Source organism: Dama dama, chromosome 11, assembly GCF_033118175.1.
Source record: "Dama dama isolate Ldn47 chromosome 11, ASM3311817v1, whole genome shotgun sequence".
NCBI classification, from domain to species: domain Eukaryota; kingdom Metazoa; phylum Chordata; class Mammalia; order Artiodactyla; family Cervidae; genus Dama; species Dama dama.
The window spans coordinates 10,053,029-10,065,375 of record NC_083691.1 but is presented as its reverse complement, the minus strand read 5'-3'; the positions used below and the strand labels follow the sequence as shown (position 1 = coordinate 10,065,375).

At 37.0% G+C, this 12,347-nt stretch overlaps 1 protein-coding gene across 3 annotated transcripts in view; it reads left to right on the top strand.

Annotated features, from left to right (window-relative positions):
- Nucleotides 1-12,347, top strand: part of PBX3 (PBX homeobox 3) — a 215,453-nt gene that overhangs the window by 149,862 nt on the left and 53,244 nt on the right. For all 3 annotated transcript variants that reach the window (XM_061154646.1, XM_061154644.1, XM_061154645.1), the window contains exon 3: nt 11,190-11,431. In XM_061154646.1, the coding sequence (XP_061010629.1) occupies nt 11,190-11,431 (242 nt within the window). The remainder of the gene's footprint in view (nt 1-11,189; nt 11,432-12,347) is intronic.

The following is a 12,347-nucleotide window of genomic DNA, read 5'->3' as shown; positions in this document are numbered from 1 at the left end:
TGTTTTAGCTGCCTTCCACTTCATGCTTCCTCCTTTAAGAGCGAGCCATTACGAAAGGTTAGATTCACAGTTAGCAGGCTTTAGCTCTCCCTTTTGAATCAGTGAGGTTGCCGTTTTATTGCTCTCCGACTTACACTTCAGTGATGAGAGTAAACTAGCATCAGATTAAAGGTCAGCAAATCCCATCAAAGAGAGGAATATTAGGGGCAGAGATAGTTGGAGAGGCAGCACACCACTGGGTATTGACAGGGTGATTCCAGGGTATCAGTCAGCAGAATTATAGCTGCCCAGAGAGTCAGTACAGCTTTAATGAGCCTGTGTGAAGAGGAAGAGGGTGGATTTATGTAGTTCCTCATAATTTTCTGTAGAGACTGTTATTGCAGACATTCTGTGGAGTGTTCTGGTCTTTCATTTAATTCAAAGGTCCTGGAGCTTATCCATCCTCTAAATTCCTTTTTGTTAGCTCAAATCAAAGTTGACATTTCCATGGTTTACCACCTAAAACACCCAATTCAAAATCAGGTTTCTTTAGGCAATTTTGAAATTGGTATGCTGTTAATAAAAATCTATAATCATATTTATATTAATGCATACATATTTCCTTTTCAGAAAAGAGGGTTGAATAATGAACATTTTTTTTCATAAGTAGGCAATGGGGGGAAATGTACATTTACACATTGCCCCCTAAGCAACTGGGGGAGAAACTGATTGTAATTATGATATGGTGGTTTTCAAAAGGATCTTAATGCTCATTCTCCTTAAATTGGCTTTCCTAATTAATTGTTTATATGCCCGTTTGTGTGTGCTCCATCTCATTCTTTATGCCCCCAATACCCCTAAACTGAAAAAAAATTTTTAATCTCCGGAGGGGAAATGTTTTTAATTGTTCTAATGAGCAATGCTGCATATAATTGCTGCAATTTTCAGACTACCTTAATTTTGATATGTCTTTGTAGTGAATTTGATTCACATTAATTTCTTGTTAGAGGGGGATTAAATCGCTATAGTTTGAAAATCTAGAATATGCTTTGGAAAGTCGAGTGTTTCTGAAGAATATCTGGGTATCTTTGTTATAGGTTATTTGCTTAAAGAGTTAATGATATATAGACAGATTTTTTTTTAAAGCTAAGCCTTTATTTATAGGTCACTAGTAAATAGATGGTTTATGAGAAAATTATCAATAAATTTGCACTATAATGTTTTGTTTTATTAGCCAAGCCAGCCACTTTTTTGGTTAATTCATGTTTAAGAGTGTTCCTTTTTGATTATTTATAAGTAAATGAATGCATTATTAACATAGAGGTCTTGTTTGTGTGATTTGCTGCCTGGAAGATGTTCTGAAGCTTCTCTGCCATTGTCCTCTGCATGCCATGTGGGTGGTCGTGCTTTTCAGACACTTACATGGTTTTTAATGGAATAGAGTGATGGATGTGATACGACCATGAGAAGCACGGATATCCTTTTCGAAGTCCACCGTTGGCTGAAGCATCTACAGCACTTATAGCAAAATGTAAATTCCTTAAGAGAGATGCAAGCAGCTGAATATTATGTGAAAATATAGAAGCCATCTTCAGCCATTAATTAGATGCTGTGTTTATATTAAAGAGCTAGCACACTTAAAAGTAAAATCATGTGGAACCTGTAGTTAAGTTCATGTTTCCTATAATCATGCCATGCTTCACAAAGCCCTTTCAATAAAACTGAGTCTGTGTCCTTTATAATAATACAGATAAAACTTTATGCTGTGCTGTTACATTGGAATGTTCTGAGAATGTCAATGACCCCCATGCTGTATTTACTAGCATGCTATTTTGAGCAGTGCCAGTACCTCAGGATAATTTGGTATTACAGAAACAATAAAATGGACATTCTTTTCTGCGAAGGAAAAAAGGGAACCAGTTAATATTTGCTGTTCATAATGAAGTCAACTGACTGTAATTTATATATTCGCTTTTGAACATTTTAGAGAAAAGGGAAAAAAGATGGCTGCAGCAGAGGCAAAGGAAATGAATACAAAGATAAGCATGAGATTAATTATCTGATAGAGGCAGGATTCTTACTGCCATGAGGTATATATGAATGGCATTTACTGATCACCTTAAAGTACACAACTCAGTGTACTATGTATTTTTAAATTCAACAGGGGTCTACTGTTTTCATTTGAAAAAAATAATGAATGAAAAAAGGACCATTTTTCCAAAATGGTACCACTTTTGCCCCTGGTGGGACACCAAAATTTTTGTATCATATGTGGATTATATGTATTGTTTTTGAAAAAAAATTCCACACATTTGATCTGTGAAATATTTGATTAAAGATTTCCGAAATACTAATTGAGAAGATGCATAGCTTTGGTCTAATTTTAACAAAACATAGTGTAGCCATTTATAACATGATAATGAGTACATTCGCAGGAAGAAAACAGTCCTTATTTCAGAACCAAAAAAAAAAACCCACCATTTACTTTCTGTATGGTCTTCTGCACTTGGCCAGTCTCTAATAGATTTCTGAGCTTATTTGAAGCATGTGGTCAGAAACCACTAATAATGAGCAGCTATCGTAAGTGTTTCATCATGAGCGTATATCAAAGTGCTTTTCTACTGCTGGAAGTGATATGAGAATAAAAGGACCATGAAAGAGCAAAAGAAAAAAATAGACACTTAGCTCATAAACACTCAGAAAGGAAAAGCAATAATACTATATATCATTAAAATATGTTACGAAAATAATTGGCAGCACAATCTATGGCAAAGAAATTTTGGTAAATAGAAAGAAACCAGCCCAATCAGATTTGACCATGTAATGAGCATTGTCAGGAATCAGACAGAAGTTTTAATCATAGGACAGATTTGTTTCCGATTACATTTTAAGACTGCAAAACTTCCGTAGTTTTTCTACCCATAGCAAGCTCTTGATAATGTTTCATTTTCATTTTCACAGATGATACTAAGGGATTCTATGACTAGTTCTCTTTGGGAAATGTAGTATTTTAATAAAAAAACTTTCAGTCTCTATGATTTAAAGTGAATACCACTATTATTTTTTAAAGTAATGATTATATGCCAAGTACTGTTTTAGGCATTTTACATAACATTTAAACCTCACAATGTTTCTTTGAGTTGGTGGTGTCTCTATAGAGAAAGAGGAGGACTCGCCTACAATCTTATGGCTAATAAGCCATCAAATTAGAATTTGAATTCAAGCTCTTCCGACTTCATATTCTCCAGTTTAGTATATTCTCCAGTGCGTGCGTGCATGCTAAGTCACTTCAGTTGAGTCTGACTCTTTGAGACCCTATGGACTGTAGCCTGCCAGGCTCCTCTGCCCATGGGGATTCTCCAGGCAAGAATACTGGAGTGGGTTGCCATGCTCTCCTCCAGGGAATCTTCCTGACCCAGGGATTGAATCCATGTCTCCTGCCTTGCAGGTGGATCTTTACTGCTGAGCCACCAGGAAAGCCCAGTAGTGCAGTATTCTCCAGGTAGTGCAGCTTATTTGTACTGTAGTTGCATAGTGAACTCAAAATTCAGTATTATAACTTACTTCTCTAGACATTTGAGGAATAGTGGGACCCTGGACTTAGAGGAAGACAATCCTGTATTGGAATAATTGTTTCCACATTTACTAACCATATGATCTTAAGCAAGTCACTTACCCTCTTTGAAGTTTGGTATGTAGTATTGCTATGTAGTATATGCTTAATACATACTGAAATTTGAATATAGAGAAGTTTTTAGTCTGACTAATAGTGTTTCTTGGATGATCACATTAACAACTGTAAAATAAGAAGTTAAAGGCACCTACGTAAGCAACAAAAGGTCAGAAAACATTTGTTCCTCGGCAGGAACGTTTTGATTGTGTGTGAACTGGGTGTGGGAGGAACTTATCAAAGTCTGGAAGATTTGTTCTTCCAGAAAATAGAGTAACGGAGGAAGCAGCTGTGTGGTGCAACACACGTGATGCCCTCCGTGTTAGAGGGAGCAGGCGCCATGGTGTAATGCTATCCCATTCACAGCATGGCAGTGATCTTAACTGACAAGACAGGAAATGAAAGTGCCATGGCAATCACATTCTTTAGGGGAAAAAGCAAGGGAACAGAATGTGGGGATGTGGGATAAGGAAGGATTGCGGTAGAAGTTGGTGTGACAAACACTGGAAAGTCTTGGGAAAACATGTAACAGAAGAGGACTAATTGATTTCTATGGAAGTCCAAATGTGAGCCCCTAACATTTTCTAGTGAGGAGACCCCAGGCATACGGTAAATTTGAAAAGATCATTGGCTCATTAGATCATTAGATCACTGGTAACCGCATAGAATAGCTAGTCATAAAGACCTGTAGGCATTAAAGCCAGTGTTGTTATAATTCTTTTCCTCCATTTAGGTCCTGAAACTCATTGCTTTTCCTTTGTACAGTGCTGGGATTTTTTTCCCTTTCAAATTCACCTGTCATATTTACCAATCCTGAGCATCTCCTCAGTAGAGCATTTTGTTTGAACATCTATCCTTTTAGATAAAAAGAAAATGGCCGTTTCCTTTTTTCCACCACTTGTAATAATTTTCTTTAAGAACAGCACACAGGTAACCCTTTGTGCTAATATGCGTGAGAAACACGGCCTATTTTTTTTTTTTTTTTTATCTTTTCTCACTGTCTCATGCAAGCGCAGCATACTTCATATCTTGCCCTAGCCCTGTTCTCTTCTTCTGTAGCTGACAGTGCTTATATATCAAGCGTTCCAACAAGATGCAGCTCCATTTAACAAAAAAGTGCCTTAAAAATGTAACTCTTCTTTCTGCATTTTTATTGCACAGTCCATCTGCTCCTTCATCTTGGCTGCTCTTCACTTTCACAGTGACAAGCCTCACTCCTTTTTCTTGTCTCTTGAGGCAAAATCTAATTGGCAAGTGGGAAGTCTTCAAAATTTGCCTTTGCCAGCCAACAGTAGTTTCAGATTTTTATGTAAACAGTTGGTTAAAATAGACTTGAAGGGTAAAGAGAAAATATAATGAAAATGAAGGATTTTTAGAAAGTCCTTTCCCACAGAATTGAACACACCTTCCTACAGTAGTAAGGAGCATAATAAATGTTTTCAAATGAATGAATTATATTGTAGTTTTGTCAGCTCCTGGGTAAATGTGTAAGTATAATCAATTGATCAATATTTTTTGATGGCCCCAAATAGCAAAAGGTTTAGCTTGAATTATTTTTTTTTCAGGCTGAGCTCTTTTGTGTGAAATATTCCTCTATTTCTGGCAAATTAAATAGTCTGAGTTTGTGATGCGGTAGGGATCAGTGGTATAGCCAGGGAGAAGAATTGATCCATAAGTGATCTCTGTATTACCATTTGCATTGCTGGCAGGCTGCAGAAATGCCAGAGTCATAGCCTTGGGAATCATACTGGTACAGAAAAACACTGGTGATAGAGGAAATACCTTTAAATGGTTTCATTCTTCTCATTTAAAGTATGTCTGTGGAAAAGAACAGCTAGGTTCTGCCCAGGAGTCTAGTACCTGTACAGGCCAAGATACTAATAATGTCATTATAGCATCTAGTGGCTTTCCGTCGACCCTCTAATAAAGGTCCTTAGTTGCCTGCTTTCTTGAGTGAGATGGCTTTGCAGCAAGTGCTTGGAGAAAAGTTATCAGTGCTCTATGTTAGAAGCAGGCATTCTGCCAACAGCTTTATAATGAAGGTGAAATGAAATAAAGCGATGGATTGACAGTTTATGTGTTGAAAGTGAAGGAAATGGAGGTGTGGAGAAGCATTATGGGGAATCTTTCTAGTCATATCTTCAATTTAACCATCAGGGGAAATGCTTCAAAATCTTAGATTTATGAATTTCTAGTAAGCAGTTCCCCAGCATGTAAACAAATCTCAGTGGGCTGTTTTAGGAAGGTAGATTTGGGCAGTGAAGTAATCATTTTTATTCTTCTGATTTTCCAAATAGAAATGGACATATATGATAAAAATGTCAGCCACACTCTCCACGTCAGGGCCCTAACAGGATTACATGTCAGTTCTTAATGTCTCGCTCTGTTTTTCTTTGCCATGAATGGCTGCATTATTGCTCACAGGAACTTCACTGTAATATATGGTAAGAGACAAGTAGCTCTTTATGGCCAGTGATTATTCGGTTTGAATGAAACCTGTGATTTATGTCCATTTAACTGAAAAGCCTTGTAAATTCCCAGTGCTGCATTTTTCCTCAATAGAGAATGAGTCAAGCGAAAGTGACAACTAGGTTGGCGTGGAAATGTGCAGTGCATTGCCGTGTTATATTTAATATACCTGACATGAAAAACGTGCACACACCACACAGTCACCTTAAATAGGAGTGAAAGTGACATTAGCTTGCAATATGACTGCCATATTCAGTGGATTAGACACTAACATTGGCTTCAAAGGAGACTTGGAGCTGGAGTGGGATGGGCATGGGGCCGTGGGTTGTGATCGACAACTAGATCATCTGTCACTTCCTCATAATGTCTTAAAAATTAGTTGTCTTTATAGTTGCGTCTATTGATATCTACAAAATATTATGATTCTTCCCTTTCATTACAAGTTTCATCTTTAGACCTAAGAAAGAGAGTGTGAAATTCAGGTGCAAATGTTATTCCAGATCTTTCTTTAGGAGGTGCTGATATAATCCCATAGGCTTTTTTGCTGTTGTCGTTAACGTTGATGTCTCTTAGCTAGTCAGACCCCATACAAGGATCTGCCTTCCCTGGACTTGGGCTTGGCTACTGCTTAGCCCTATCTCTAGGCCACCTGCTTTTTATCTGAGAGCTCGGACCCTCCTCCTCATCCCCATGCTGCATCTAGTGTAGATAATGGTGCCTTGAGGGATTTTTTTCAGTACCTTTCTTTACTTTGTTTCCAAATTATATTTCAGTTTCCACACCCAAAAAGTAATTGTTTCAAATGAGATCTTATAACTTCAGGGCTTGTGACCTTCATTTCATTTCTAGGTCTCCTGTTTCTTACTTAAGGATTTCAGGTGGAAAATTATTTTACCTTTTTATGTTTGGGAAGAAAAGTGGCAACACACCTATATTAATCTGTCTTCTTTATCTGCAATTTGGGTTATGTTTCTCACACTGTGGCTAACTTGATTCTAAAATGAAGAAAGCATTTTAAACAGAAACAGAAAATAAAGTTGGTATTTTCTTTAATCATCTTTGTAACTTCAGACCACAATCCTGCTTCTTACTTTTAAACTGTCATTGGTTTCAAAGCAGTCAAGAACTCAGGGCCTGCTAAAAATATCTGATCTGGCTTTGTTTTACACAATACCCTTGCTAAAGCATTTTCCTCTGAGCTAAGACTGTGGTGTGGTAGTTGAATGAATCAAGAACAAGTCCATCTGAGAACAAAATACAGATTTCATGGGCCTAAGCTTATAATTTGGGATCTACTTTAACAATATGCTCATTGTGGGGGCTGGGGGGAAAATAATCAAACAACTCAAGTTTCCATAATAGATTGTTGTTTCTCAGCAAGTCTGGAAAATATACTCTTCACAAAATAAAAATGATCTGATAATTTTATCATTACTATGTATAGTGTATGTCTTCTTTGTGGAAATATTGTCAAGTTAGATCTTAGTTATGCTTAATTCACGAGCATGTGTAGAACACATTTGAAGTAGCCATGGTCTGAAGCTATTCTTCAGTCCTGGGTGAACAGAGGTTAGTTATGGTCTAGTAGGCTCGGTCCTTGACATGACGGAGCCACGAAGCTTAGTTGGTGCCCTGTGTTTGTACCTCATTCTTTTAGGTCAAGCCTTCATTGTGCTACAGTGTTGTTCTGTTAGAGAGGCTACTACTGTACAATCCAGCAACCGCTGATTTCTAATCTGCTTATTTATAATTCAAAAGCTCGCCTATATATTAATGAACCCTTAATGAGCTGTTGAAAATGCCTGAATTACAGTCAGATTATTAAACTCAAACAGCCCCGTAATCATACCATTTGAGTGGGCTTAAGGTACTTTCACATCTGCAGCTTAGTGTTGTGAAGGGTGTGCGTTTATTCGGAGAAAGCTTTGTAATAATTCTGACCCGTAATTTATTTATTGCCCTCCAAATGCAGTCGTCTATGCAGATGCTCTCTCCCATTATCTGTGGGGCAGGTGCACAGCATGTTGAAAGACAGCTAATTAGGATTTGCTGAAAGATATGCAAAAACCATGGGCTTATAACAAAGCCAAGTTCATTGTTAAACAATGTTTTACTTTGTTTGTATGATTTACCTAAATCTTAGAGATACTGAAATGAATGTTATGGTTCTAAGTAGACTCCAAATGGCGTTATTGTTGTTTTAACTTTATAATGCTATGATAACCAAGGAGTCCAGATGTAAAACTTTTATAAACCTGAAAACCACTGTCCCTGTGTATGTTTTGGATTAAAGACAACACAGATCAATTTTTAAATTATTGTTTTCCCAAGTTTCACTGTGAAGATATTAAGATCTTTTGATCATCACAGTGTTTGACTCATCTGGCTCTTGCAAATTTAGATTCATTAAGATGTTTATAGGTGTGTAGAGGAATGGGTGTTACGATCGGAAGCCATCATATCAGAAGGTGTGACTTTGGGAGGTTGGTAAGCTAAGTAACAGTGAGGGAGGTAGGGTGAGGAATAAAATAGTAATTTGAACATAAAGTAAGAAAATAAATAGAAATATTCAAATTAAAAATAATTTTGGAAACTGTATTATTGCTATTTAAAAATTTGTAATCATGACTTTGATTAATAGAGAAAAAATCCATTCACTTTTCCAACTATAGTTACAAAAATGATTTCAGTGTTGATAAATAGCCTCAATATTTCCATACTGTGAAGTGCTCTAGTGCTTTTGATCCAAAGGAGTATGAACTTTGTGCTGATGTACTTATGATTTTAGAAGAGTTATTATTCATTGCAAGGGGAGAATGTTATGCTAGCTGAAAGTACATACTTATTTTTATATGTGTCCACTGTGACTGAGTTTAAGGGTTGCTTCCTATTGGTATGGTGGGTTTACATACATATTAGGTATGTATATATAAGTGCCATACGTAGGTGATTACTTTCTGTCCTTTGCATTTCTTCCTGGCAGGTTTCCTTCTTCTATCTCCCATATAGTCTGTTTCCTTGTGTACTAGTCATTGAGCATCTTCTCTTGTTTGCTACACTGTTCAGGGGAGTGTAATAGCTTGGAGTATGTATGTTGATTTACTGTTAAAGAGCCTCACCAATATCCATGGTGTATAACTACAGGGGGAAAACTAGAAACCTGGAAGAACCTTAAAGGTAGATTAAAATCCACATTTCCAGGAGTAACATCAGTAGCTATAAATATAAAAAGGAAATAACAAATACAAACATATGAGCAAAAATTTAATTTAAAAAGGAGAAACTTAAGGAACTCCCAAACAAATGGTATAAAAATGAAGCAGAGCCCAAAATAAGAGGTTACTCAGTGAGTCCTTACTTCATGCCAGATGCACAAAACACTTGGTATGTGGAACTATAAGAATTCTAGGCCATGAAATTTTAGCATAGAACAAAGTGAGGGGAAGAAAATCAAAGATGCTAAATTAGAAGTACTAATGTAACCAATACTTAGCAGTTTCTCTTAGATCTAGAAGAAATAGCAAATACCTGTTAGTCTATCTTTAATTATCAACAATGTGCTGATACTGATTTTTATCTTATTTAAGAGAATTATCTAACATTTTGGTTCCCTAAATGAATTTATTGTCTTAGTATATCGTAGTTTTCAACCCTTATTTATTTACCTCAGAACAGGCAACAGATATAATTTTAAATTATTGTGAGTTAGTTTTATTATCCAGTTGAAATTATTCTGAAGTATATTTTTAAATGAAAGTGACAGCTTTAAAGTGTTTTGAGGGAGGAAATTAAAGTTGTACATTTGAGTTAAGACAACCAAGAGCTCTGTCATGCTGTGGGTATAATTCAGGGCATCTAGGAATGAAATCTGTTCTTAAAGAGAATTGATGGTAGTTTTAGGTTAGCATATAAAATAGCAGAGCTGGTGCTCAGTTGAGTACTTGGCAGCTTATAGATGTTACTGTCATGTAAGTTACACTAGACACAGAGTGTGCACCACTGTGGATAAACAACAACAGGCACAGACGCAAAAGACAGAATCCAAATGCAGACATGCAAGATGCCAACTTCCATCCCCTCCTTCCCCAAGATGCCGTGTAACTAGTGTGGGGATCCTGCTTTTAAACAGATTTACAGAGGTTAATTGGGCTGGGATATTTTAGATTATGTTACACACTAATGAAAATGCTGATTTTGAGCTGTCATGACTCCAGTGCTTTTTATACTGTGATAATTATTTTAAAACTTCTGTCTTCTGTGTTGTTGAAAACGTCTTGGCAGAAAGCCTATGTGACCTGATTAAACCTATGAATTGTCAGCTGTGATCTATAATACTCAGATGAGGTTGCTGACTGGGCATCACTTAGGAAGTTCTTGATTTAAAAGCAAAATTAGACTGAGACTACTGTGCCCAGCACTGCATTGCCATGTTGATGGCATATTTTTAATCCTGTATTTATTTAGTGTCCTGGTTTGATGGCGATTGCTTAACAAATTCATTTAATAATATATAATTTTAAAGCATAGCTAATTACCTCATAATGTATGTATTTCTCTTCTCTCCCTGAAATTACATGATGGAAAAGCCCATCTAATCCTGTTTATTTTCTAATTTTTGAATATAGCTTGTGAATATATTATGGGATTTTAAATTCTGTTCTTCCAACAGTATGGAGAAACAGAATGACTGCCTTTTGATAGGTTTGTTTTGTATCCTTGGAATTATTTTTTTTGTCTGTCAAAAATCTTGAAAATTTTACCCCCGTCCCATTTTTGCTTAAGTCATCTAAACCTGGGAAGATTGCATGTTAGAATATTCTGAGAAGCCAGGGTTACCTTTTTCCAAGGATCTAATCAGAATATATTGAGAGAGAGTGATATTAGACATTTCATAGAAGAATTTTCATACTTACTGGTACTTACTGATAAAATGCAAACAATGAAATTCTCAGCATGAATTGTAGTGCACTGATGTTGTTTGATCATTTACTCAAATAAATAAAATACTCACACTATTTGTCCTGTTTCTCGCTTCTTCTCTCTCTGTCTCTCTCTCTCTCTTTCCTTGAAGGTCTCAGCATCAGAGGAGCCCAGGAGGAGGACCCTCCCGATCCCCAGCTAATGAGACTGGACAATATGCTTTTGGCAGAAGGGGTTTCAGGTCCTGAGAAAGGTGGGGGATCGGCGGCAGCAGCTGCAGCCGCGGCAGCCTCTGGAGGTTCTTCAGATAACTCTATTGAACACTCAGATTACAGAGCCAAATTGACCCAGATCAGACAAATCTATCACACAGAACTGGAGAAATATGAACAGGTCAGCAGCCGCCACTCTCATAGTCCTGCACAAACCCTCTATTGCTCTTCTAATAGACCGTGCTAACTCATTCTGAGGGCTGCGAGGGGTAGGTGTTAAGAGCAAAACAAATAAGGTCAATGCAGAAATCCAAGTGAACTGTTGAATTCGTGAAATGAAGTCCCTCTGAGATTTTATAGGTGACGCTAAGCCTATTTTATCCCATCTACTTGCTTTAGTTTTACTCATTCCCCACATTACATGCCCTTACGGCCACACCTGCAGCCATCCTTCCCCTGTAACCTCACTGCTTGGTGCTCGTCAAAGCTCTGGATCATTAACATTTATGCACTGGCCTTGTTCATAGCTATTATAACAAATTTTAAGGGGAAACGTTGCCTAGCGAGCTCTGCCTGCTATGCTGTGAGCTCTAGAATCCTCCTAGGAGTTAATTCTTAAGGATTATGCCCGGCTGAGGGGAGGGAGCTAACTTAACAAAGTAAGCAGCTTCTGGCCTTTCTCTCTGAGGAGACCTCCCAAGATAATTACAGGTTTCCTGGGGCAGAGAACACAAGGCATTGTGTGCTAAATTCCTGATTAGAAAGAAAGTATGGATTAAAAATGCTGTTCTCAGCAGTTATATTAACCATAGTTCATTGAATCTAAGGTATCTTTGATTTTAAGCTGTATCATGTGTATGGTCCCACCACCAAGAAAAAGTTAATTGCCCCATTGAAGTATAACCTGCCATTGATAGGAAAATGCTTCCCAGAGATGCTAAAATGTGGGGTAGTCTTAGATTCAGTGAAATAAGGTAAAATGTTGGTGGTTCATTTTAAACATATTTTAGTTGTTCATTAAAGGCTAAAAACCTGCTTAGTTTGAGGAATTCTCACTGAAAGGTAATTTAAAAAATTATGGAAATGTTTAAGTGTAC